At 41.3% G+C, this 26149-nt stretch overlaps 1 protein-coding gene across 1 annotated transcript; it reads right to left on the reverse strand.

Annotated features, from left to right (window-relative positions):
* Nucleotides 1-1817: 1817 nt before the first annotated feature.
* Nucleotides 1818-22470, reverse strand: SLC35F2 (solute carrier family 35 member F2). Its single transcript, XM_066570844.1, has 8 exons — nucleotides 22319-22470; nucleotides 16139-16314; nucleotides 15481-15608; nucleotides 10230-10389; nucleotides 8589-8745; nucleotides 7749-7801; nucleotides 6897-7051; nucleotides 1818-3187 (listed from the first exon to the last, which is right to left on the reverse strand). The coding sequence occupies exons 1-8, from the start codon at nucleotides 22468-22470 to the stop codon at nucleotides 2975-2977; spliced, it is 1194 nt and encodes a 397-aa protein (XP_066426941.1). The 3' UTR covers nucleotides 1818-2974.
* Between the last annotated feature and the right edge of the window lie 3679 nt (nucleotides 22471-26149).

A 26149-nucleotide genomic window follows, 5' to 3' on the forward strand; every position in this document is an offset into this window, starting at 1 on the left:
ATCACATCATACAGAACTGAGTATGTGCGACCTAAAAAAGGTCAAAAACCTTAAAATAGCTGATGTCCACAAGCCCATCCTCCCCCTCAAACTCTAGAGATGTTAGGACTCAATTAGTGCCACACTAATTTCTTACTTCCCAACACACCGTGACATTTTGATGCCAGATAACTTTTGCTGTTTTGTAACCAAACCTTGGAGGAAGGCTGGATGTCACACATTTTTATTTGGATTCTTGTGTTTAATGCAAGTGACAGATGGATTTATTTTTTTTCTCCAGCTTATTCCAATATTCCAGAAAGATTTATGTTAAAGACTGACCTTGTCTCAGAGGTACCAGAGGATCTGGCATATGAGATTCCTTAACCAAACATTTGTTTCCCCATGAGCAATACCTGTGTCACTTGTGCTCTGAAGCAATGCATCTTTCTTCAACAGCCTGCACCCACTTCCTTCTGATTCATGGGACAGACAGCAAGGATGACTGATATATCTGGCCCCCTCCCACACAAAGCAGGTTCAAGGGGCCAGCATCCCGTGCTGAGGACTCTGCAAGGTCAGGCTTCAAGTACCTCACGTGCCCAGAGCCTGGACCACACCATGGTTTGTGATGCAGAACTCTTCTGCAAGGCAACTTTGCCTCTTCTCCACCCAGACAGCCATTCCACAGGGATGCAGTAGAAATTTAAGGTGATGAAAGGCAGGACACCAGGTGTGCATGACCACCAGTGTGTGGCTGGCCACTGTCCCAGGCTGCCAGAGGTGCCTGCATCCAGCAGGATCACAAGGAGATAAATGGGAGCCATCATGAGGATGGCAAGAGCACAGTCATCTGATTGGATTGACAAAAAATATCAACCTTGTCCTCACTGAGAGCTTGAAAGACCTTCTTGGTAGCATTAGCACATGTGAATCTCAGCTACCCCACAATATTCCAGGAAATCTTTTACATGGCGTAAAATCACAGCATACAAAATTAAATCACAGTCTGTATCTGTGAAACAGTTTTAAAGTTTTCAACTCAGAATATAAGTGTCAAATCACTAAGGTGTCCCAATGTCCATGCTGGGGAATCTAAGCTGCCCCACACTGCTCCCTTCTCCTTGCAGAAGTCCTCTCTGGTCCAATTTGCTTGAATCAGATTCCAACCTCTCATTAGAGTCAGATTTTAAAAGCCTTGGAAGAAAAACTCCAGGCTGTGGATTTTAAAACATCCAAGCCATGTTTTACACAATTTTGGTATTTCAGTGGTCTATATGCCAGAAGATGAGCTGCTGCCTGAGCACTCTCACCACACCACAAGATGATCCCGTGTTTTGAAGACCGGCCAAAGCCTGAGCCAATACATACTCCTATGCTCTTTCTGATAAAATCTACATTATGTTACACTGATCTGTGTTCTGATGTTACTACCACATAATTTTATAAAATAAATACCGTCCCCCCTCAAAAAGAGCATTCTACATGAGAGAGGACCCAAATGCTTTCCATAAAACAGCACCTGTTCACACTTCTGTGCATGAATGACACAGTGAAAAAGCAACAACTGTTGCTGTAGTATTTGTTGAACCTTTGTTTTCCTTTTGTAAATAACAATTAGGTAAGATTTTTCCAGGAAAATATTGCTTAAATAAACTACACCAGAAGCACAAACCCACTCAGTGTCATTTGATCACCAGTATCTTCAGAAAATGTCGTATTTCCTTCTAGAGCAAAGTTTAGCCAGTAAAAGGTTTATTTAGTTGGCAAAATTAATGAAAACAATTTTGAGCAGTAAGAAATCCTAGCTTAAAAAATAAGCAAACCAAGACCAAGTGTCCAGCTGCTGAATACTTTATTCTTTTTTTACTTCATACACCTGAGCTCTTAAGGCTTGTACAAAATATAAAATAAAACAAAACCCCAGTATGGTTTTACCGATCTTAAAACTGCAGCCTTGTATTTTTTCGTCATTTATTGTAAATATAAAGAGGGGTATGAAAATTGCTAGTGTATCTACTGGAAGCACCTACCCTTTTGGATATTATGTCATTATTGTTGCCATGAGAGTTGGCTTAGTTGATTCAATTTTTTGAAGAAATGCCAATTTTATTACAACTCTTTCAGCAGAAATGTGTCCCATTTCAGGGAGAAATTCACTGAGAAGTGAACTTCTGTTAAAACCTCATCCAGAAAAAAACCCACTTTCAGTTCTACTGAAGAGAGGAAGAGCCTGCCTTTGCCTCCCCCACAGCTAATAGGAATGCACCAAACAAAAGGCCACAGAGAGAAACAGGAAGAATTATAAAAACACATACTCAAACTTCCCATACTAGCAAAATTCAAAATAAAATACAAATTGCAGCCCCAGTGGCGACAGGGACTGCAGCAATATGAAGAGACGAACATTTGGGTGGAATGTAGGCAGCCAATCCTTCCACTGGCAAATCCTTCCATCCTTCCTTCCAGAGGAAAGAAGTGCACTGGCACGTAGAAGGTGTGTGAATATACTGTGGCTTGCTGAACCAGGTCCTGGGAGAAGCTGAGCAGCTTTTGCAAGATGCTGTCTGAGGGCACCCTTGCACCAAGGGGTGGAAATCATGAAGCTCTCAGACAGCATCATGCAGAATTAGGTCCCTAATGCAATATAAAACATATTTGTTCCCCATTAAGTGACCTGGGAGCTTGCTTTGGCTTAGTTTTTTTCCCCAAGCATTTGTTGTTAAGTTAATTAAGCATTTAAAAATAACAGTCTCTCACTTTCCAGAGACTCCACATAAATACTAATCTGTCTTCATCTAAAGGCCAGATTTTCTGCAAGGGCAAATCAATACAGTTTCACTGATTGAGGATCTGGCCTTAAAAGTCTATCAAGTGCATTAAACCCAGCACAGTATGACATGTGCCTTGGCAGTAGGACAGTTCTCTGGATTAATATTTGAGGGAAATTTGGCAATTAAAAAAAAAATCTCTGTTTTGAAGTGCTGCCATTCCTTTAATTGGTGCTGAGCACCACAGTTTCTCCCCTGGAGAACTGCACAGCCACGGCTGGGCTTTCGCCGTCGTTCTCCTCCAGCTTCAGGGCCGCGTTGTCCAGGCCGGCGTGGCCAGGCTGCGGCACGGCCGTGGGCTCTGCCGTGGGAGCGGCGCAGTACAACGTGAAGCCCACCATGATGATAACAAAGGACACAATGTAGAGACCTGAAAACTGGCAGAGGAGAAAAAGAGATGCATTAAGTCTTGCCTGATGTAAGAACATGCCGCATGTAAGAACACAACGTTGCCTTGTTTCAATAATGTGAAAGCTACCCTTCCTTGTAAAAATTATTTTAATGAGGATTATCACCATTAGCTGGATTCAGGTCTGAAAACCAGAATTCAACAGCTCTATTTACTCAAAGACTTGGGCCACTGACTGATTTTCTCTGCACTTCGTTCTCAAGACTGTTGGACAGGGAGTTTCCTTGGGTCTACATGCAAGAATCTTAACAGAGAGAACAAATGGGTGTAAACACAGACATACTGAATGAAAGCTGTTTACTCACAGGAATACTGAAACACTCTACCCCTATGAGAATTCTGATCAGGCATATGCAAGTATTTCAAGTTCTGGCCAAGATGAATCTCCGTGCTATTGCAAGCCACCAGGTTAGTTCTCTGCACAGATCTCTAGCCATCTGCAGCGCTAGATGAGTGTTATTGCTGGATCAAAACCAGTTTGCTCTTTACACCCAACAGGTCCTTGAGGGGACAGAGGCTGGGGCTCCTTTTCCAAGATTGGCATTTGCAAGCTGTGAAGAGTAGTGAGAGCTAAAGAGTACAAATTGCAGAGGTACATCAGGCACTCTGTTGTTCACTTGCCTGTTAAAATTCCAGTAATTGCCAAGATTCATCCATCTTGACAGAAAGACAAATACTTTATAACACCAGATTCAATTATACCAGGTGTTGAAGTTATCCACAGAAAGGAACATTTTTCAGCAGGTTTATTAAAATCCTCCATATTCCTCTTGTCAAACCACACTGATTAAATACTAGGAGGAAGGACCAGCATATCCTACACACCTCTGTCAATATCCTCTAACTTTCTTAGCTTCCTTAGACATGCTTGAAAAATATGTTCTAGTTTATCAGGATGAAATTAATGGTAGGACCTAGACAGTGGACCCTCCTCCAAAAAAGCCTAAGGCATCTAGAATTTAGGCACTGCAACTCCTAGCTGGCAGTCACTTGGCTTGGAAACTCTTGGATGGCAGCACACAAAAAAAAAGCAGACTGAAAGAGGCAGCAGGATCACCCATGGTCACACCTCCCACTGACCTGTTCCCAGCAAATGGGCAGAGCCTGGGGCTGTATCCAACCACCTGCACAAATTCTCCAGCCCAAGGCCCTGAGTGAGCATGTGCCTATGTACAAGGACCTGTGGCTGGGCAGTCACAGGAACTGCAGGAACTGGAACTGTTGGAACTGCAGATCCCTCACAGCACAGTGCCCACAAGGCTGGAAGTGTCTCTGATCCTGATGAGTCAATTCCTCCAGGAGTAGATACAGTCACCAAGGCAGGGTGCCAAAGCTGTCGCAGTGTAGCTGTGACTCAAGTCCTGCCTGTACTTTTACATTTATTGACACAGGTGAACATCACCCATGCTGCCCTATCAGACCTACACTCTTTTTTTTTTCCCCTTTCGAGGAGAACTTGGTGGTTTTTTCTTTCTTCTTTTTTTTTTTTTTAATTTCAAATATTGCAACAACTTGATTGTTTCAGACACTGATTTCAGTCATACCTTGTGCAGCTGATATCCTCATTCCCACTGCTGAGCCTAGAGAGTACTTTAAATGTTACTGGAGGACTGTATCTCCATCTAGTGTCTGTAATGTATACTTCCTTCTACAGTGCTTTATACAGCTAATGCATGAGATCTTTCTCAACATCTCCTGAGGGATTACAGGTATCTATATAATGAGTTCATTAGCAAGCACAGCAAGGATTCATTATGGAGTAAAAGGAAAAAATAAAAAAGAGTTCAAAGCCAGCATGAAAAATTCACATTTCACTTGAAACAGACAAGGCTGGGGCCAAAAAGTTAACTGCATTAGCAAAACACTGTGCACATATCAAAACTTCATCAATTCCTGGGCCTGGTTTCTGCTGCAGCCACTGACTGTGGTTCTTCTGTTTGTTTGTTTCAGAGCAGGCTCAGACCTTGGCAATTCAGAGCTCTCCATGGCTCTCTCCACTCTACAGCCCAGCCAAGCCTCCAGCTGCCTTTTGTGAACATCATCTGATAATGGGGAATACTAATTAATAGGGAATAATAATTTCCTGTATTTTTTGTTTGTAGATTCCTGTATCCAGAGTGCTTTTTAATCCAGCAAACATCCTACTTGGTTCCTTTGCCCCATAGGTAAAGAAACTATATGGTTAACTTGGCAATAAGATTTTCTACTGCTAAGAGCCATGTCAAAATTAGGCTCTCAGTTCATGGTTATCTCAGATAACAGATGAGATAATAACTTATCTCAGATCCTCTGATCACTAAAGATGTGGCATTACTATTGCTCCCCTTTTTGTTACTTCATTGTTTCTAATCCCGGATCCAAGTTCCTGTTTCAATAAATATCTGAAGTTCTCTCAACATGATCTCAAAGTCTTCATCTGTTCATTTCTCCTTTTGGTACCAGATTACCTCACTGTTAGAAATTATGAGATGACCTGCTCCCAGAAAAACCTCTTCCCAAAATAAGCTAAAAACGCGAAAAAAAAAAAATTTAATATATCCCTTCCAAAGCTCTTCTTCCTATTCACTATAATGAATATAAATTTATAATCACTTCTTGAGTTAAGCTATCTGGGTGCCAAAATCCACATTTGGAAGTGACTCAGAAAGGATTTAATTGTTAGACCATAAGTATGCTTTGCTTCCTGAATTCATTTTTAATAGATGCTTTGTAGTTTGGAGCAAAGTCTGGAACCCAAAACAGGGAGGAAAACTGAGCTAAGAGACTCTTGAAAAGGAAAATCTAGCTGCTGTCAGACCCTACCATTACCAGACTCAGCTCTGCCTTCATTTTCAGAAAACAAATCTGACCTAAAAGCTTCTGGCTGAAGAGAAAGCAACCACATGGAATAATACAAATTAAGCTCCTAAGCAAAGTTCACAAGCTTCTCACTCTCACAAGCCCTTCCAGTCACTGAGTTGCTGACTCAATTACTCCAATTACTTTAATGAACTAGGTTCTCACAAGTGATTCTGGATTGAAAGTGGAGGGTGGAATGAAATCCTTTCAGCACTGTCATTTAGCTTGAGCAGACCCTGCCAAAAATATTTTAGAGCACAATAGAAGTAACTGCCTTTTGGAGAGTGTAGAGAATAATACATTTATCTGTATTTTTTCAGATCCTTTCGTTTCTCCTTAGCAGCAGCCCTAAGAGAGCTTGATTCTCATCGCAAAATGTTAGTAATGAACAGATTAAACTTCTGAAAGAAAGTATTATTTTCTGAAAATCAAACCAGTCCTCTTCCAGACACCAAATGCCTTTCAGGAAAGGGAGATTCAAACCCTCTCCTTTGACACTTGGGAGTAATGAACCAGATCTAAAATAGAATTCCACAAAGGGCTTTCAGTGGGAACTCTATTATTGTTACACCTCAGGAAATTATTTACTGTCTCTTAACTTATCCCTTCAAGTGTGAAATGGTTTGAAAGTGGCTCTCTGGCTAATGGTGCAAGGCTCTGCCATTAACTGACATGACTCCTCCTGACTGACACCTGCCAACAATGAATGACAAAAACTGCAGAAATGTGCAGGTGCAAACAGCTGTTCTGGGGCTTTTAAGAACATTACACTTCATTCATAATTTTGGAGTAGAAACATAACTGAAGGAATGTGAAAGTGGAGGAATGAATGTACTCACCTTGTAAAAAAACAGGTAAAGCCCAAGGAAGAGACTGTAGAGATCTGAAGTCAGAATTGCCAGGTTGACGGAGGTTGCGCTGCTAACTTTAATCACAACTGGCATGAAGCTGTACAGCCCAAACATGCACAGGGCAAAGGCTGTGAACAGTAGTGCTGCAAAACAAGGTGACACCTTACACCTCAGGCACAGAACATGATTTTATAGAGCACTGATATCCTTCAGATGCCTTAAAACTATGCATTTCTATCTCCTAAAAGATATGGGAATGGACATGCAAGAGAAGCATGAAGGACTATCTTATATTGCAAGAATAACTCTACCTTCAAGAAAGTATAGAAGATATATATATATGTATATATACAAGATGTATATATATATATATATAGATGTAGAAGTATATATACAAGAAAGTTCTTGTTCATTCCTACATAACATAAGAGCTGACTGAAGAAATTTAGAGCCACGCTTCTTGATAACATTTAGTTCTGTTCAGGTCAAAATGTGTCAAATTTTTCCTGTACTTCATTTAGGAAGGACAACAGAAGAGTGTTCTTGTGATGTTTCAACAACAAACACGTCAGTAATTAAACAGGTTTCATTTTTTACTTGTTTCAATTTATTTTGAAAAATTATTTCAAGTACTATGTAAAATGCAAAACCTGTTTTAATGTTCAATCCTGCAGACCCTCTCTCTTTGCTGAGCTGCAAAGTTTGAAGAAAATAAACTTGTGAAATACAGTATTCATGCTGCTTGTAATTCAGAGAAAGAAAAGCCCCACCATTCAAAGTCTAAATGATTATAATTTTCCAGTGTTCTGTAACATGCACATTATTTTGTCATACACATACCAATTTTCCAGTTCCACTGAATTTTCATTATCTCTTTATGTTCCACAATGGCTCTAGAGTTAGAGAAAAGATATAATATAGTAAAAAGGAAAAAATCATACTAAAATAGAGAATTTAATTACCAAATATATAAGAAACTTTTCATCTATAAGCCATTCATTTTTTTGTTTCAAATTTTACTGAATGACACTAGCTCAAACATCTAACAAGCATGAAAAAAGACATAAAAATTAAAGTGCCTGAAAGTCAAGAGCACTGTTATTTAATTTTTATGCCTTCTTCACAGGCGTTTTAATCCTTCAGCAATTCAGTTTTATTTGATATACCATTTGAGGAAATTATTAACTATAATGATGAGAAATGAGGACTATATAATTCATTAGACAGACTTAAGTGCATCTGGGCTGTTACTCAAATGTGGTTATTTGTAAGAGTATACATGGCTTCATTTTAAACTTGAGTTTATTATGGAAGATCTCCTGCTAACAATTATCTCCTAATCTTTTCCACAGAGAAAATTCTTTAAGAAATACAGTCCTATGAACAGTCCTCAGCATACTGAGTGTCCTCCCAAACATCAACAAAATAAAAAATACAGCCAAGTATCCTATGTGTTCAACTGCAGGAGTTTAGCTTTAGAACTGCTGCAATAGGAGTAATGCAAATAAAAAGGATATAAAACAGATGCTGATCAGCAACAAAAATCAATTCAAGTGGAAGGACTCCCATACAGGCCACATACGGATGCAACAAAGAATTTAATAACATCATTTCAGGGTATACAAGCAATCATCTGTAGTATATTCTTAATTAGTTTTAAAATAAATATTAGATCCTTACAGCTGTAGACCGCTGATAATAGTCCCAAACAAGCCCACCATTCCTAGAAACTCCACTCTGCTCAGATTTTTCACAATGTATTCCTCACCCACATTAGAAATGGCATACAAAGAAGCAGCAAGAAGCACTAAGACATCTCCAATCACCACGTCACTACCTGTACAGAAATATTAATCCACAATAAGGGTAATGCCACAAATACTTTTTAACTTTCCTTAAAAAAGCAAGCAAATTTATCTTGAACATCTCTATCTTCCTAGCTCATTCCAGGGGAAGGGGGAAGGAAGCCCTTCCTGTGTGTGCAGAGGAGTGTCTGAGCACAGACTCTGCTGCCTGCTCACCTCACCCTGCAGTGTGGAGTGAGCTAAACCCAGATTTACATCTCATCCCAGCCAAGACCCTGCTGTATCATCTGGTCCAATCCTATTTCTGCTGACCTCAGGCCCTGCAAGGAATTGAGCAATCCCAGTTAGAGATGCTCTCTGCATTTCAGGAATATTGTCCCCACTTTTGCAGTAAGGCCTGATTCAGGGCTTGCTAAAATCAGCCTATTGATTTTGGAGTGACCTGGACTCAGCTTCAGGTTTAGGACATGTCCTAAGTGGGCACTGCAGAGGGGTGGTACCGTGTGTCCTGCTGCAATGTATTTATACTGCAAATGGGACTCCCTGTGCTACCATCACTCACCATTTAATGTCTGTGCTTCAGCTAAATAGCAAGAGGATCACTGCTGTTCAAATCCTTCGATTGGTTTAAAATTTCCTTCCCTAAGCAATCACTAAGAAAATATGTCTAAAATATGAGGGTAAGCAGCAGTAAGGATCCCCAAGTCAGCAAATAAAGCACAACTTCCTAATGTCTCAGGGGAATATTCTTCTCCCTCCAAGATACTTGTACCACATAGCAGTAAAGCTGAACTTCAGTTTGTCCTGTCTTACCTACAGTAAGACCCCAAAATAACAGCACACATTCTTATCTCTATGCTGCCTGATGAAGGCAATGCCCTGAAATTTACCTTCTCTCATAGCCTGTGGCTCTGAAAATTCAAAATTCTTATTCCAAATAAGATTGCTATGATAGGGGTTGATTTAGGCATCTGTCATAGAGAAGACAAGACCTGTCCTTATCTGCACCCTGCGGGCTCCTGGCCCCAGAGCCCAGCCTCCCTCACAGAGGTCCCAGGAGAAGTCAGCTGCGGTGAGCAACTTTTTATGTGTTACTTGTACCCAGAGAGAATTGCAAATCAGAAAAGTCTGGCTGCCAGCAGGTTGATACTGTATAAACAAGACAAGGTTTGCAGGCATAGGCCACTTCTTCTATTAAACCATCTCTCATGACAGTCAAAGTGACCAAGCTTTAGGGAATGAGACTTTTTATCACATTGTCTAATGAACAGCAGCAAAGTTTAAACTTAACACAAGTGGGTTTTTTTTTAAGGTGGTAGAAGTTTCCAAACATACAAGCAAATTCCACAGCTCCCCATAAAATCAACATCTCCTCTTCCCAGACAAGAAAAAAAAACAGCAATATCTTCTCTTTTAAAACAGAACTGTATCTGCTACTATTTCTGCTTTACAAGTTCCTGTCCACAGCAGGAACCATCTCTTTGCTCTTCCCCCCCCACAATAAAGGACTCCTTACCTTCACCTTCCTCCCTCCCTGCCAAAATGTCTGCACCCACCATTGTTGCCACACCCAGCAAACAGATGGCAACAGCAACAAAATGTATCAGCTTGTATCTTGCTCGGAGAAGGAACCAGGACAAAGCCATCAGCACGGGAATCCCAAAACAGTCCAGGAGCTGTGCGTACAGAAAAATTGTTTGAGTTAGAAACCCACCCCAAATCTGGACTGCAACATCCTGAAAACAAATGCACAGGATCTTACTTCCAATCATCAGATGTTAAGGAAACCTGCAAAGCAGCCCCAGTAGAAGAGAGGGATGAGACCCATGTTTCACCATTAAAAGCATTTTGCAAGTGAAGGAGGAGCTGGAACAGGGGTCCACTATCTCTTGGTAGGAAAGCACTGATTTAGAAACTCTTCTAAATGATGGATCTAATCAATCTTCGCAGCTTCACAAACGAATGCTAAGGTGCTGCTCTGAAACAGCATTGCTCCCCAGGGCTCCATGTACACAAAGCAAAAATATGGAACTATTGATGGGTACAAGTAATCTAATTTTACATTGATGTGACTGTGACAAGGACTTGACCCTGGAGCTTTGGGTTTGATGCTCTGCCTTATCTTTCCTTTCTTTATTTTTTCTGTATAAGTTTCTATGTATCTTTGCTTTGCTGTTAGACCCACCCATAGAATCACAGAAGTGCTTGGATTGGAAGAGATCTTAAAGTTCATCTAGTTCCAACCCTCCTGCCATGGGTAGGGACACCTTTCACTCAACCACTCCAACCTGGCCTTGGACACTTCCAAGGATCTTCTACCTATTCCCCTTTAGGACAGGAAGCAGCAAGACTTAGCTGTGTACTTAATACAGAAGAAGATACACTGCAGCATAAGATGGGCATATTGTTCTAAAATAATCAAATACCATCAATACCACTGTGCTAATCATAATTGGTTTAATGTTTAATTCAACAAAATAGGTTTTGTTTCTGAATTTGTGAAAGGAAAGAAAAGGTGTATTTCCTGACCTGTCTCATTAGAGTGCCACATAAGGGAACAGCCTACAGCAGAACATACAGTCAACTTCCCAAAGATTCATGAGAAATTACTCTCAAATGTCAACCCTTAAAACCTGGCCTCTTGAAGCCCCAACAAAATATCCAGATCAGTAGGACTGGGGTATAATCCCTGCAATCATGACAAGAGCTCTTAGTTCTTAATGTTTATTTCCAGACTCTGCCTGCCTCAGTGCACCACTGCAGTTAACTTCTGTGCTGTGCCATTTCCCCAAGGGCTTCAACCAAACTTGTTAACGTTTTGATGATAAGTCTGGTTCTACTTGTTCATAACTATACATAGTAAAGTCTTAGAAGCATAGTGCTAAGAGCAGCTATTAAAGATTAAATCCTAACAGTGCCTCTAATCCTTCCATCTATTTGTCTTTGCTCCTTGGATTGCCTCCAGCTTGTCCAGTTTGTAAAGTCTATGAAGTGTAAAAGTACTTCTTCAGGCCATATTATGAGACATTACAACTACCTAAGTCTCAGTATGTGATACCAAGTATTTCAATACAACTTTACACCATGGAAAATATCACACTGTGACCTTCTATCTTGTCACAGGTCTTGTTCTCTATCTCACCTTTAGTCTAGACTTGTGAAAACCTCTAAAATTTCCTTCAAATTTGACTGTTTTGACTAGTATCAAACAACAAGAAAGACTACAAGCATTAGAAAGCAAAATTTTTACCCCTCTGGTGGTATATCTACCAGAGGGGTAAAAATAGACATAACTCTTCTACTAATAAGTAAGCTTTCACTCCCATTAACTGAGATGTTAGCATGTAGCCTTCCAACCTCCAAACAATTTTTCAACCTAAACAGAAAAAGTAGAAACCCTTTAAAAAACATCTTAATTAGGATATGAGAGTAGTACATAATGAGCCAGAAGCTCCTTCAGTAATGCAAGATGGGGAATTGCTGCATCCAGACCAAGAACACACTGGAGAACCACAGCACCATGGTTAGAGGACTTGCAGCCAGGGCACAGAGGCACCAAATTATGAAGAACACACACTGGTAATCTGTTCCAGGAGACAATTACCCTCAATTACAGACAGATGAAATCAGATTTCCATCTACTGGATCTTACCTTCCCTTCATCTAGTACATTACAGAGCTCTTCTGTATAGGATCAAGATCAAAGAAGTGCAAAGCAGATGTAATACCACAATAAATTGTGTCAGTGGAACCAATTAAAAAATAAAGTTTATTTATTGAGGTTTTACAACATTTACAGCAGTACGGTGGTGCTGACTACTATTTCCAGTACAGCCTCTTCAAACTCTCATCTTATTCAATTCTAGCCTGTATTTTTATTTTTAAAAAGGGGGGGAGAGGGAATCAGATAACCTAGTGATTTGATTTACAAATGTTTTGACTCAAGGCACGCTTTGGCCACAATGTTTATAGGAGGTTTTAAAAGTAGGGTAAATTATTAAAAGACGTTTTAATATAATGGTTAATAAATTATCATAGACAGTTGGAGGTCATTGGTTTGCTTATAATTGCCAGCTTCGGACAGCTTTGTAAGCAAGAATGCTCAACTGCTCATCCTGCTCATTCCCCACAAGGCTCCCCAAGGGCAGCCTCCAGCTGAGCCCCAGGGGCTCATCCTTTATTTTCTCCTACTGAGGCTGGAACTCTTCCATCAGCTGACAATCTGTCAATAGTTGCCTGAAAAACATTTCTATCTGAATTATCTACAGAGCAAAAGGTAAATGTGCCCAATAACACGTTAAAAACATCAAACCACAGCTATACTGCTTGTTTTTTGATATAAATCACATAATTGTTAATAATTTTTTGATATAAATCACATAATTGTTATCACAGAATATCCTGAGTTGAACGGACCTATCAGAATCTTTAAGTCCAATTCCTGGCCATGCACAGGACACCACAAGAGTCCCACCATGTGCCTGTTGTCCAAATGCTTCTTGAACTCTGTCAGGCTTGGTGCTGTGACCACTTCCCTTAGCAGCCTGTTCCAGTGCCCAACCACCCTCTGGGGGAAGAACCTTTTTCTGATATCCAATTTCAACCTCTCCCAATTCAGCTCCATGCCATAACAGGCGGTCAAACTGCAGCACAGTCAAGTCCTGCCATAGGGAAAAAAGGACGCTGGCAGCAAGGAGTAGCCTGGCACTGCCTCAGCCACAGCCAAACAGTTCAGTTGTGGACCAAAGTCTTTGTCTGTATTTACCAAGAAACGAGAGCTGTCATCCCACTGTTATCACCCTAAAAATCTCCAAACCACTCCTGTAAAATGCTGGTATTTGAGAACTCAAGGGAAACCAGTTCTGCTTGTGTGTGCGTGTGTGAGAAAATACATGGAAGTTCCTTGCTGAGCTGAAAAAAACTTATCTTTGAAGCTATGTTTCATGGTGGTGAGTGAAGCTCCAGCCAGACAGCATTTTAACAATGATTACACTGCTTTTGGGAAGGTGCCATAAACCCCTGTGTTGTTTTTATGGTCCCTGGGAATCCACTCACAGCCAGTACTGCAGACAGGCCATCAGGCTGGGTGCTCTGAACCACAGGTACTGATGTAGCTGCAAAATCGCTTGCCAAAAACAAAAAGAAAATGCCTTGCACTAGAACAAATCACAGGCTTCTGCTGTATGTTTTTTTTCACTGTATCTCATTTCTGACAATGGAGAGAAACTGGCGACTTCAGAGAATGTGCAAGAAACCTCAGGGCAATTGCAAAAAAATTGCAATTACTGAACTGATCAGTCGCAAGGTTACCAAAAGTGAAAAAGGCTCAGAAAAAGCTTGAGCTTTTTGGACAGGACAATCTATTTTATATATATATATATATATATATATATATATATATTCTTTCTTAATTTCTATGAAAGAAATCATGGGAATAGCTTTACTATTTCTGAGAACTTGGATCAAAGTCCTGGCTTCTTCAGCTGTAAACTATAAGGTCAAACAGTGTCTAACTTACCAGCTTAACTTAATCTTGAGACTGAAACAAGTCACTCTTAAAACTTTGATTTCTTAGGCATTATTTGTAAGGAGATTAAAGACCTAATGAGTCATAACACATAAGTATGAAGTAGAAATGTGACAAAACAACCCAAGAGACACAATCGATCTTCAGTAGTGCAATGAAAATTTACTGCAATTCTCTAAAGGGAGCTCAGACTGCAGGAGTTTATTGCTTTACAGGTAATTCTCTTAAACATTAACCCCTATTACTTTGACTCTGTAAAACACTGACTCCTTTCCAGCTAACAACCAAGTCTTCATGTTACTATTTTTTTTTATTCAGGTACGTGGGGCCATGACCCCAGCCACCAATCCCCACCACTGGTAACAGCAGGCATGAACTGGCACAACATGGACACACTCCCTACTCCACACTCACACAGTGACTTAACTTGGGCCTGACACAGCTCACTAACAGTACAGCCAAAGGCAGGGTTTACTCCCACTTTGCTCAGTGTTCTGAGTTAGTTTGTTCAAGGAAACTGTCCCTGCAAGCTCAGGAGACTGAAGGAGGAAAGCACTGACTCTTCCAGCAGCTTTTGTCTGCGCAGTGTGACAAAGAAACCCCAGCTTTAGCCCTTCTGTTTACAGAGCATTTTCAGAACACAATATTTATCCTAAAGAAGCAATGCAGAATCAAGCACTGGTGTTGGAGAGGATGTCTACTATTACTTTATTTATGCTGAACTTCCTTCCACCTCTTTCAGAGAGGGCCCTGAACTGCCACATTCAAAAGCCACAAGGCTGGTACCCCCCTGTATGGGCAGCAACACCACATTCAGTGTGTCTCACAGGTGGGGTTGCATCTCACAATGCCTCCTGTAGCTTCTAGGAGTAGGCAAAAGATCCACCTCACTGTCATCAGCAAGAACCTGCACTGAGTGACTGAATCTGGTCATAAATCTTTATTTTGTGTCAGGAGAAAAAACTGAGTGGCTGTCAGCAAACTCTTAGAAGTGCTTTTATCAAAATAATTAGGGTTCAACTCAAGAGCTGGCACAGCTCTACCAGCCAATCTTCTCTGCTTCCTGGAAAGGTTATTCATGATACAGGATGCTCTTCCCTGTACTGCAGAGAGAAAATAGATGCTGGAAAGTTCTCTTCAGGCTTAAATAGCTTCCATGTCTGTCCTATGAATCTCATTTTAGAAACCAGTCCAAAACTGTAATAAAAGCAACAGCTCAAAAAGAGAGATTGGTCCTTACCTGCACACTTGTGAGGTTTGTGTATTGGTAGGCTTTTACAATCGTGTAATTGGCTTCAACATCAGCCAGTCCCACAATAATATATTTCCACCACCTCTGTTTCAAAATCTGACAGAGACTGTCACTGCCTGTTTAGAAGAAAGCAGCAATCAATATGTATTTCTTTCCAACCAAACATTGCACAGGAATTTTGCTTTTTAGAAGCATAAATAATACCAAGATTGACTTTGCCTGTCCCTACTTAAGATACAATAACAGGAAACACAGCCTGGGAGGAGACAATGCAAATGCTGAAAAGCACAGAAATTCTTCCACATGAAACAAAACACAGCAAGACTAGAGTTGTCTAAAGAGTAAATTAATAATAATAGGAGGAATACTAAATAGCCTCTGGTAACAAAGCCTGTTAAAACAAAACTTATTTTTCCTAATATAACATATGATTTCAAACCACAGAGCACAAAACTCTAAACAGATATGACATTACATCAAATTAAATGCACATTTAACCTGTGAAATTAACTTCCATCTGTTGCTATAAAGCAGGAACTTCAAAAACTAGTAGGAGTATTGAGGTCTTAATTTTCGAATTCTGAAAGGAAAATGTAGAGAGAAAAAAAAAGATGAACGATAATCTCCCATCCTGTATTTCACATACCAGTCTTAAATACCAGCATTGTTGTATAAACCAGAAGCAGCAAACAATAGTTGATGAAACTTTGCAACATTGGAGTATTCACATGGAATTTGTCTGCCAGGTACTGGCTTGTAACAGCAGTCCCACAGATAAACAAGGAGAGCATCTGGCCCAGAATTACAGTTTTCCAAATATGCCTGTGAACATAAAAGACAAAACAGTAAGCTTAGAATTAAACATTCACGTTTCTAATAAAATATTTTCTAGTTTTACAGGAAAAATGACTTTTTTTTAGACTGACACTTTTTTTCTTTTTTCCTACTCCCTACCAATGTTGTCCTGTTACCTACAGGTAAGCAGGGTTTTGTGTACACAGAAGGTTTAGTCTGACCTCAGGACAGCCATGTGAGAAGTGAGGCCAGCTCAAACCACCAGCCATGGAGACTGCAGTTACTCGCAAAGATCTTCAAACAGGTCACCTGGGCAGGCTCTACCCAATAGCAGGTCCTATTCTTATTAAGCAAGTTTTGAGTTAAATCCTTTGTCTCCACTGAATTCCACCCTGACTGATCAACAAAGATCTACAACAAGGAGATAAAGCACAACTACTCTCAGGCTCGTCTGAGACCTGAGTTTTAGTGAGCTGAGACCTTAAGATGAGCAGTGGAACACAAAAGTATTAATGATAAAACCAAATAACAGTTCAGTTTGGAAGGCTCTTGAAAGATCATCTGGTCCAAACCTTCCTGGGAAAGGGAGCCTTGAGGAGACTATTTAGCACCCTGTCCAGCTGCATCTTGCAAACCTCCAGTGATGGGGACTCCACAACATCCTGCAGAGGTCATTCCAGTGATTGCTTGTTCTCACCATAAAATAAATCTTTCTTATAGTAAGAATTATTATAATTAGTACTTATTGTGGATTTTTTCAGTTCTATTACATCATGTTCTGCTGCAGCTGAGGATGGAGTTAGGAATGCATTTTGGGTAAGATCATGTTTGCATTTACAGCTCAAGTCCCACTCACAGCCAGCAGGGACAAAAAAGAGGAAAAAAATGCTCATGCTCTTTTAGTAGCAATTCTTCACTTAATGTAAGATGACCTATTCCAGATGCTCCAAGACAAACAGGGGCACGTAACTCTATGGGGTTTTTCTGGCTTGCTCTTTCTCCTGCCAGTGGAGCTATGCTAATTTTTACCACCCCAAGTCTCTGCACATGGCACAATACACAGAGACAGGAGCTCAGCCCTGTGCTGTCTGTACAGGTCTGCTAAGTTCACATTTAATCTGTTTACTCTGAAGACTCCTGATGGCAATTTAACTGTCAGCACAACCAAAAAATTTGTTTCCACTCAAATTAATCAAGCAAGGGAAAAAAGGACCTCATTAGGATTCTGCACCTACCCTGTGCCCACATCTCTCCACGCTGACTTCTGGCAGGACACCCACGTGTCAGGCACAGCACCTGAGAGTATCACTGCCTGTTTTCCCAAGGTGGGTGACCCCAACACAGTAAGTACCAGCTCACTCTGCTGTGCTGCACAATCCAGCTGCCAGGAAATTAGAAGGGTGTGTTTGACAGTGCTAAACCTGACCACAATCATGCAATCAATCCCTCCTTTTGGAAGGGAGGCATCTTCCTTGCACAGACTCCAATGCACCTGCACGAATCCTGTTTTCAATTCAGCCTGACACCAAGCTCTTCTGACTTCGAAAATGCTGCTGGGCACATTTTTCTCTCCAAGTCCATTCTGATGAGACAGCAAATCTCTACAAAGTCCAGCGACATTGTACTTCCAAGAGATTTGAATCCCATGTTTGCTACAGCTTGCCTTGCCAATCCCAGGAATGGTGCACATTCACACTCTTAAGTATTATATATTATGTGACAATCTTGTAAGGTACTGTCCAGTCTCATCTGAGTAACTCTTACTGGTGTGTGAAAGAAAAACATTCTCATTTCTAAACAGATCTCTAAAATACATATGGTGGGTGTGGTGGGTGGTTTTCATTAAAAACAGCAGGAGAAAAAATTGAAGCAACCTCACTTCTGTTATATTTTACCTGATTTCTTTTTAATTTCTTTATATTCTGGTCTATGCTATTTAGTGAACAACTCAGACACATTTTGGCTAATTATTTTGGCTGATGCAGAAATATCTTTTTATAGTCACGTAAAGAATTTAATCATTGCCATTAGAACAAATGTGATGTAAGTTAGCTAAAATTTCAAGCAGGCATGGATGAGGATTCCAGCTTGCCGTTTGCCAGCTCTGCAAACTCTGGCTCCTTTGCAGAAGGTAAAGTGACAGAAGACCCACTGAAATTCAAAGGAAGATACACTGTGGTGAACAGCATACAAAAACGTGTTTTCAAGCATTTAAAAAAATACACATGTACTTTTTATTATTCAAATAAAGCCTCTTGCCCCAAACTAGCAGAAAAATGTTTCTTCTTCACCAGCAGCACCCAAGTAACACAGCAGGCCTTTAGCAGTTTATTAGACTAAACTCACCCTGCACTTGTACTAGCTGGGAAGAGAGTGTATAGGTCAGGATCAGACATGAACAGAGGCATGACTGGGCAAAACTGCTGCAGTTTTACTGGAGCAAAGCCTGTGTGCTGCACAGAATGAACTGCACTTGTCCATATGCTACCAGGAGAGGTCAAAGCTGCCTTGGCTGGCAGAAGCCCTGATCTGGACATAATCTCCCCCTCTCCCCTCCAGCCACCTGCTGGGTGTTGCCACAGAGAAGGGCAGAAGCACAGGCAATACCACCCCACAAGCTTGTTTAAGGAGGCTCATTTAACATGGACTTCAGTGTGGTAGGGCTTTAAACATTTTTGTCTAGGATATGAGTTGCAAGGGGCAACTTTGCTCCTCCTGAGCTACAGCACCTTCTCTACACCAAAGGCCTGGACTCTACGTGCAGCCCTCTGGCATACTGGGTAGCAATCATGTTCCAGTGAGAGGATAAAATGGGGAAAACCTGCTGCCACTCAAATTTGTTGACAATTGAGCTGCTCCAACCATCATTTACTGAAAACAAGACAGACCCATCTGCCCTCTTGCAGTGGAGCAACTCCACTAAACTAATCCTCAGCTTTTCTAATGACCAAATTTCCCCAGTTCAAAGTACCTAAGGAATTATCTCCTTGCATTTCTGCATTTGGGAACAGAAGCAGGTCCAGAACCTCCAGAACTGTTTGCTTTGTGGTTACTGCCCTAGCAATCATTGCTATTTAGTTAAAGTATGTCTTGGCAGTACTACATAACAAAGGCGTCTGACAAAGCAAGCAGGGTTCATCACACCTCATGCCCTTCTCTATTTTTGTCTATTTTAATTCAAGGAATTTTTTTCTTGCCTGAACAGATTCAAAATGTTAACATCAAAAAACACACAGAAAGACTTAGTCTTTAGTGGAAAACTGCCCTCAAAAAATGTCTTCTGTGAATCCCAAAATGCTCCATACCTGGCAGCTTTCTCAGCTGTGTGTAAGGTAACAGCCTCTTGCCCTGACTGCTCCCCAGTGCCAGGTGGAAACCTCAGCAGGAAGCAGCAATGGTTTCCCTCATACCATTTGCCAAAGCATGAAAAATAATTTCTTCAAATTGAGATGACATCACCATGCTCCTGGCATGATGCACTGGGCTCATAGCATATCTTAAAAAATATGTTTGATCCTCTCTAAACTTGAGAGCAAACTTTAAATCCTACTGTTTGCATTTTGCATGACAATTTCTTCTGAGAAAAATGATTTAAAGACACAAGTTTCCATTCAATTTGTTATTGATATGAGTATCGATGACAGGGACTTTCTTATTAATAATTGATCAGATTTTGAAATATATTAATTATTAACTTTTCCATGCCAGAACTTAATCCTCTCAGCTTTTTTTTTTTTCTTAATGCACTGGAAAAGACGAATTCACTTTGGAGTCTCAGATGATGCAAGGTAAGTGTTCTGAAAAGGCCTTTCATTTCATAGCTGGGTGGGGTGGGTTATTGTTGGCTTTTAATGCTTGGTAGAGAGCTACTAAGATTAGTCCTCCCCTCCCTTCAGCCACCCTATCTTAGCTAGCTGTATCTATGGCTTTGAGCAAAACTAAAGACATTTTGGGACTTTTTAGAGCATGAAAGTTTGCCACAAATTGGTCTAAAGTGTACACTGAACAATGTGCAGCTCTCAACATCATGAGAAACTCAGGCTGGCTTTCCTTAGCTCCATGTGAAATGCAGAATAAAAAATACACGAAGATACTAAAGTACAATTGATATAGGAGGAAGTTAAAGGAAATTTAGTAAGACCATAGTTAACAATTTTACTGCCAATTAGTTTACTAAATCCTGTAATTTTAATGTGAATTTTTAACTTATAAAAAATACAGCTAATCAAATATTCATTTTAATTCTGCCACCAATCTAATACTGACATGGCAAAGCCTGGCAACACTGTTCACGTACAGCGTGTACTTGCAGTTAGCTTTAACTACTGAACCCTTCCTAAACAGGGGAGGAAGTGACCTTTTAATTTCAATGATCTTACTTTTTCATGCTAGTGGTTAAGGGAAAATGCAGGTTCAGACCAAACCATATTGCAACATAATTAGTAATTAACTAAGAAGAACAGAATATATTTTCAAGAACTAACATCATCAGAAGTTAGCTTTTCCATGTTCTGCTTTGAAACTGACGTCAATTTAATTTGCAAAGTAAAAAGTAAAAAATAGAAAAGCATCAGAAATATATTTTCTAATGGTTCTACTCAAAAAACCAAAAAAAAGCAGAAAAAAAACCCCACAACAAAACCCAGACCCAGCCTAGTTTATTACATACAACTATTAAACCTTCCTACGACTCAGAAAGGCCTCAAACAAAACTGAAGTGGCTGACCCTGCTGTCACCTGGAGGAAAAAAATAAGAAAAAATATCAATTCAGTATCTCAGACAACACTTCTTAAAATTCAGTGAAAGCTATTGATTTTCTTTCAAATACCTTCCATAGACTCCCTTAGTGTAGCCGTTGGCAAAACTAATGGCATAGGTGAGGTTACTGAACAAGTCCACACGTTTCTGTCTTGCCTTTTGGTTCTCTCCTCACAGGCATGAGGAGTGAAAAGAGAAAAACTTATAACCAACAGAGAAGATGAGACTTTGTTCATTGCAATAAGGCTCTTCTGGGCCAGCATACACCATCTCATAGTCCAGCAGCCAGACTACAGTTTATGAGCACGAGGCTGGCAGGAAAGCCAGCACATCCTTGGCTGACAAATCCTACGCGATAACTATTGGTGACCAAACTTATAGCTCAAAAAAAGCCTTTTAAACAGGGACTGTTTTCCCCCTCTAGAGGGAAAGTGAAGCTGTAAATGGATGGTCTAGAAGTCTGAGGATGCAGTCCTGCTCTCATGAAGGTAGTGCTTCTGAAGTACCAGCTTGTCTGTACAGCTTGGCAGGTATTTTTCCACAAGTTTTCCATGCTTAACTAGTGCTCATATTTCAAGAGATATACCTGAACGAGTCTCTATCCCAAGCTGATTTACGGAAGGAGGAAGTGGGGATATTGGTCTTTCTGGACTCCACATTTCATCTCAGTTATTTTGTTCTATTACCTTTGCTATCCCCCATGACCTGTCCTTCATAATGATCGAGAACTACAAAACAGATAAAGTGCAGGGAAAAAAACGGAAAACAGAAGAACAAAAAATACAAATGCATGTGTTTATGTGTGAGAGCACAGTCCTACTTCAACAGAGTCAAGACGTCACTCGCTAGTTCCGCGCTCAGCCGAGGCGAGCCCGAGCGCTCTAGCCCAGCAGCATCCGCAGGCTGCAGCTCGGCGGCGCTCCCGGAGCAGCCCCAGCATCAGAGCACCCGCTCCGGAGGCAGCGGCCAGAGCTCCCCCGGGCTCCCCGGTGCCAGGCCGGCCGAAGGCTCCGGGCTCTGCTCAGCCCCGCGCAGCCCCGGCCGTAACCGCGGGCCCGCACCGCGGCGGCCGCTCCGGCCCAGGCTCCCGGCGGCTGCTCCCGGCGGCGCAGAGCGGCCTCCGCATCCCAACCGCGCCGCCCGCCGAAGCGCCGAGAGCGGCACGGACGCTTCCCCTCTCCTCCCGTCCTTCCCCCGCTCCGGCGGGCGGCCCGGAAGCCGGCGGGCGGGGAGGCCGGCGCCGCGCGTTCCACGTGGAGGCCGGGGACTCACCAGGTGCAGAGCTTGGCCCCGAGCAGCGCCAGCAGCCGGCGCGGAGAGGAGGCGGCGGCCCCGGGCGATGGCTCGGCAGCATCGGCAGCATCAGCAGCAGGAGCGGCAGACTCGGGCCGCGGTGCCCCGGCAGCAGCGGCCGCCTGCTCCATGGCGCGGCTGCCCCGGCCCCGCGCCCGCCGGCAGCGGGCAGGGAGCGATGGAGGGCGGGCGCTGCGAAGGCGGCACCCGGCGGAAGGAAGGGATGAGCAGCAGCACCGGGACAGCGGCACTCTGCTCCCCGGAGAGCGGCCGAGCTCGGCTTTGTGCCCGCCGAGGGGCCGCCCCCGGGAGGGTCACGGGTGGTCCGAGCTCTCCTGATGTTGCTTCTCCTCTCCGGCCCTGCAGTTTCCTTCAACCGCTGGCTGTAGGTGGGGAGCTTTAGCAGCGCCAACGCCACGCTGGTGTTCTTCCCGCTCTCCCGCGGGGCCCCCCGGCAGCAGCCCAGCCCGGTGCCCCGGTGCGGGTCCCTACTCTGCCCCCAGCCCCTGCGCAGGCAGCGAGCCCCAGGGCACGCGGGAGCCTGGCAGTAGCAGCAGCCGGGCGCTGTGCGGGCAGTTCAGGCGCATCCGCCGGTTACAGGAGTAACAGTTACTGTGTACGCTTCGAGTTCAACTTCTCGCAGCTTTCTGCGCAGCCTCGGGTCTTCTAACGTTTGAACTCCCACTTTGCTGCTTCTTTCCCATGCCTCTGGGTTTTTCCACATCCTGTTTGTCTTCACCTACATCTCAGGGCAACTCACCTGGAGAACCTGGTGACATTTTGCATACTTTGGTGGGTTTCTTAACAGTACTTCTGATGATGCTCTGTAAGTGATGGAATTGAACCCCGAAGGTGTCTCCAGGAAGAGCAACCTTCGGCCCTCATTGGGGCAAATATTTATCACTGTCCTCGCTAAGCCGGCAGAAAGGATTTTCTGCCACAAGACACTGTTGTCTCTACCTTCAGCTTTTCCCCGCAGAGCACCACAATCGAATCTTTCTCCCCCCAACACCATAACATTTTTTTCAGACGTTTTTCTCTGTCATAGTTCTCTCAGTCAGATTGTGTTTATTTATGCTACTCCTCAAATTCATCCTCATAGGATTAGATTTAGGAGTCAAAGAGGCATTACTGTGCCATTTTCAGGTTATCTTTACATTTCCATGTACCTGTCATTAATGAAGGTGAATTTTAGTCTCCCCTTTCCCCAAGGGCCCAGGCTCAAATAACCAGTAAGGTATTGGCTATATGGGAGAGGACCCCAAATACCCTCTTTGACTCTGTGAGGTGTAATGTTAAAGGTCATTATGAAAAAAAAGCTGTATAATTACATGCTTTAAAAGCATTAATAAATATACTTCTATATTTATAGCATACATACCTATTTATTAAACTGAGTTTTTATGTATTTTTCATTTATTTGTATAACAGAATAGTTTACTGGTATTTAAATTTTGAATTCCTAACCCAATAAAAGTCCTGCTCTGACTCCTGCAAGAAATCAGTCTGCCAAGATTAGTCTCAGTGTTATGATAGTTATGAATCTGGTCATGCTGGTCCTGATTCTTCACAACCTAAACTAACACAAAGTTTAAAAGAAATGGACTTATCGGACCCTGTGTATTTAGTCATATCTGACTTCAACAGCTGTGGTCCTCTTATCTTCACATTTAATTCATCCTAGTCTGCAATCTGCTGCCAGTTTTGCAGAGATGGGGAATCTTGTCTTTGGTGCTCTTTGACTGCACTTAAGCTCAGCTCTTGGAATTCCTCGCTACAAGTAGGCTGCAGCAGCCTCACACCAAAAGACACTGCCAGGCCAGAGCTTTACCCTCGACTGCTCAGTTGCAGAAAGATTGCAGTACCAGAGGGGTATCTATGAATTCTAAAAATATGAAAGAAAATAAAGTTTGATCTCTTTTTAATTTAAATTTTAACAATAATAACAAACAAAAAAACCCAGCAACAACTGTTTAAGTGCCATCTGTTAGACTTTGGGGACTAAGTCTAACAGTAGGTATATTTCTCCTTTTTGACTAAGAATTTTTAGCAGTACATTTACTGAATTCTTTAAAAATTAATTATTCATATTCAAAAGTTGCATCTAAATTATCAAACTATTTTGAGGTGTGACTGAAAGGAACTAAGAATCCAAATATTTCTTACAGTTGGATATCTTCTAGAATGGGTGAAGGATAACTTAAAAGTACCAGCATAGCTTTTTTTACTGTTTTTCTTTTTAAAAAAAAACAAACTTTTGAGCTGAGGACAAATAAAAGAATTAGCAAAGCCATAACAAATACAAGATAGACATAGCTCTGGTATCCTCATCTGCTTTCAACTCCTTTTTGCTAAACAATTTCATTTCAGTGTGTCTTATCAGACTGTCCCTCCTGCTGAGAAAATCATAAGTTTGAATAGGTGATAAAAGTAGATAACAATGATAACAAGTAAAGGGCAAAGCCATTGTTCAGTGAGACACTTTGTGTACATTAGTGTAACAATATTATATTTTTTGCATCTGTGCCAACTAAAGGAAAGACAAAAAATATTACATGAACTGAAGTCAAAATCTGAAACGGCAGAAGTGATTCTTTCTGAAATGCTGAGCAAGCATAATGTCAGGGTTATTTTGATTGGAAGTATATGTGCCACTAGAGGTCCTTCATGGTCAGATTATGTTTTCCTCCACAGCATTTTGGGAGGGCTTTTTTATTCTTTTATCCATGGTATATATGAGAATTATGATTTCTAAAGATATTTATTTAGTTCAATGTATTAAATTCTTAGAATAATGGAGTGGTTTTATTGTGATGAAGCCTTTTCTGGGAAGATACCAATACAATTTTTCAGATAGCATTTATTCAGTAAAAGCTCTTGTTTTATTATGAAATAATAAATGTTATTTATTTTTACTTCAATAACTGCACATTTTTAAATTTCCAATTTTTCATTGTCTTATACCACATCTTTAACATAATCACTTTTCTCTTAGAAAAATAAAGGAAGGAAACAGATGTCAAACTAATGAGTGAAATTAGGATAAACAACTGGAACAATAAAACAAGATGTAAGGTAATTTTTCTCTGCTGTGTCATTATTTTCTTATTTCTAGTTAGAAGTTGGTTTAAAATGTCTGAACATTGTTTGGAAGAACTGTGCAGCCTTGGGACTGACATTAAATTTATCACTACAGAACACAATGTAATTTATTGGGAAACTAGTAACAAAAAAAACATAGCTCATTAGTTGGAAATGTTTAGGAACTAAGGCAAAGAAATACTTGCTGTTCCTGGGATGGTCATGAGCTGGAAAGGCCTGATAGCTGCACAAAGGTCAAATGGAATCACAGAATGCATCAGCTGGAATCAGCACAGAGATGTGTTACACTGTACAAAGTCCTGGGGAAACTTTTAATGAAAGGTGGGGTATGCGCTGGTTACTCATATTTGGGACAAATGTGCAGAAAAATGCAAAAAGATCTGTGGGTTCACTGCCATGGGTTCACTGCAAAGGCCCTGATAGCCAAAAGTTTCCTTACTATCCTGTATCTTAAGAAAAAAAAATCTGCAGATAAAGGAAATCACTATTTCAAAATTAAAATACTCTAATATTCTCTAAAATTCTCTAAAAAAATTAATCTGAGAACCTCACAGTAAGATATTTAGTGGAAAAACACATGTCTGCAATGCCATATCCTGGGGTGCAGGTGTGGTTCTGCTGTCTCTACCAAGAAGGAAATGTGAAGAAAGATGTCTTTTCACATTGTAATGTCAAAGAAGGTATCTACTAAGCAAAAGCAACTGAATG

This window comes from Molothrus aeneus, chromosome 2 (genome assembly GCF_037042795.1).
Source record: "Molothrus aeneus isolate 106 chromosome 2, BPBGC_Maene_1.0, whole genome shotgun sequence".
Lineage (NCBI taxonomy): Eukaryota > Metazoa > Chordata > Aves > Passeriformes > Icteridae > Molothrus > Molothrus aeneus.

Bases quoted from the DNA above. Each gene is read 5' to 3' on its own strand.
- SLC35F2 (XM_066570844.1), bottom strand. From the start codon at position 22,470: ATGGAGCAGGCGGCCGCTGCTGCCGGGGCACCGCGGCCCGAGTCTGCC. The intron at 10,390-15,480 runs GTAAGGACCAAT...CTGTACGCACAG, and splicing joins CAAACCTCACAAGTGTGCAG to CTCCTGGACTGTTTTGGGAT. The intron at 3,188-6,896 runs GTGAGTACATTC...CTCCTCTGCCAG, and splicing joins TTTACCTGTTTTTTTACAAG to TTTTCAGGTCTCTACATTGT.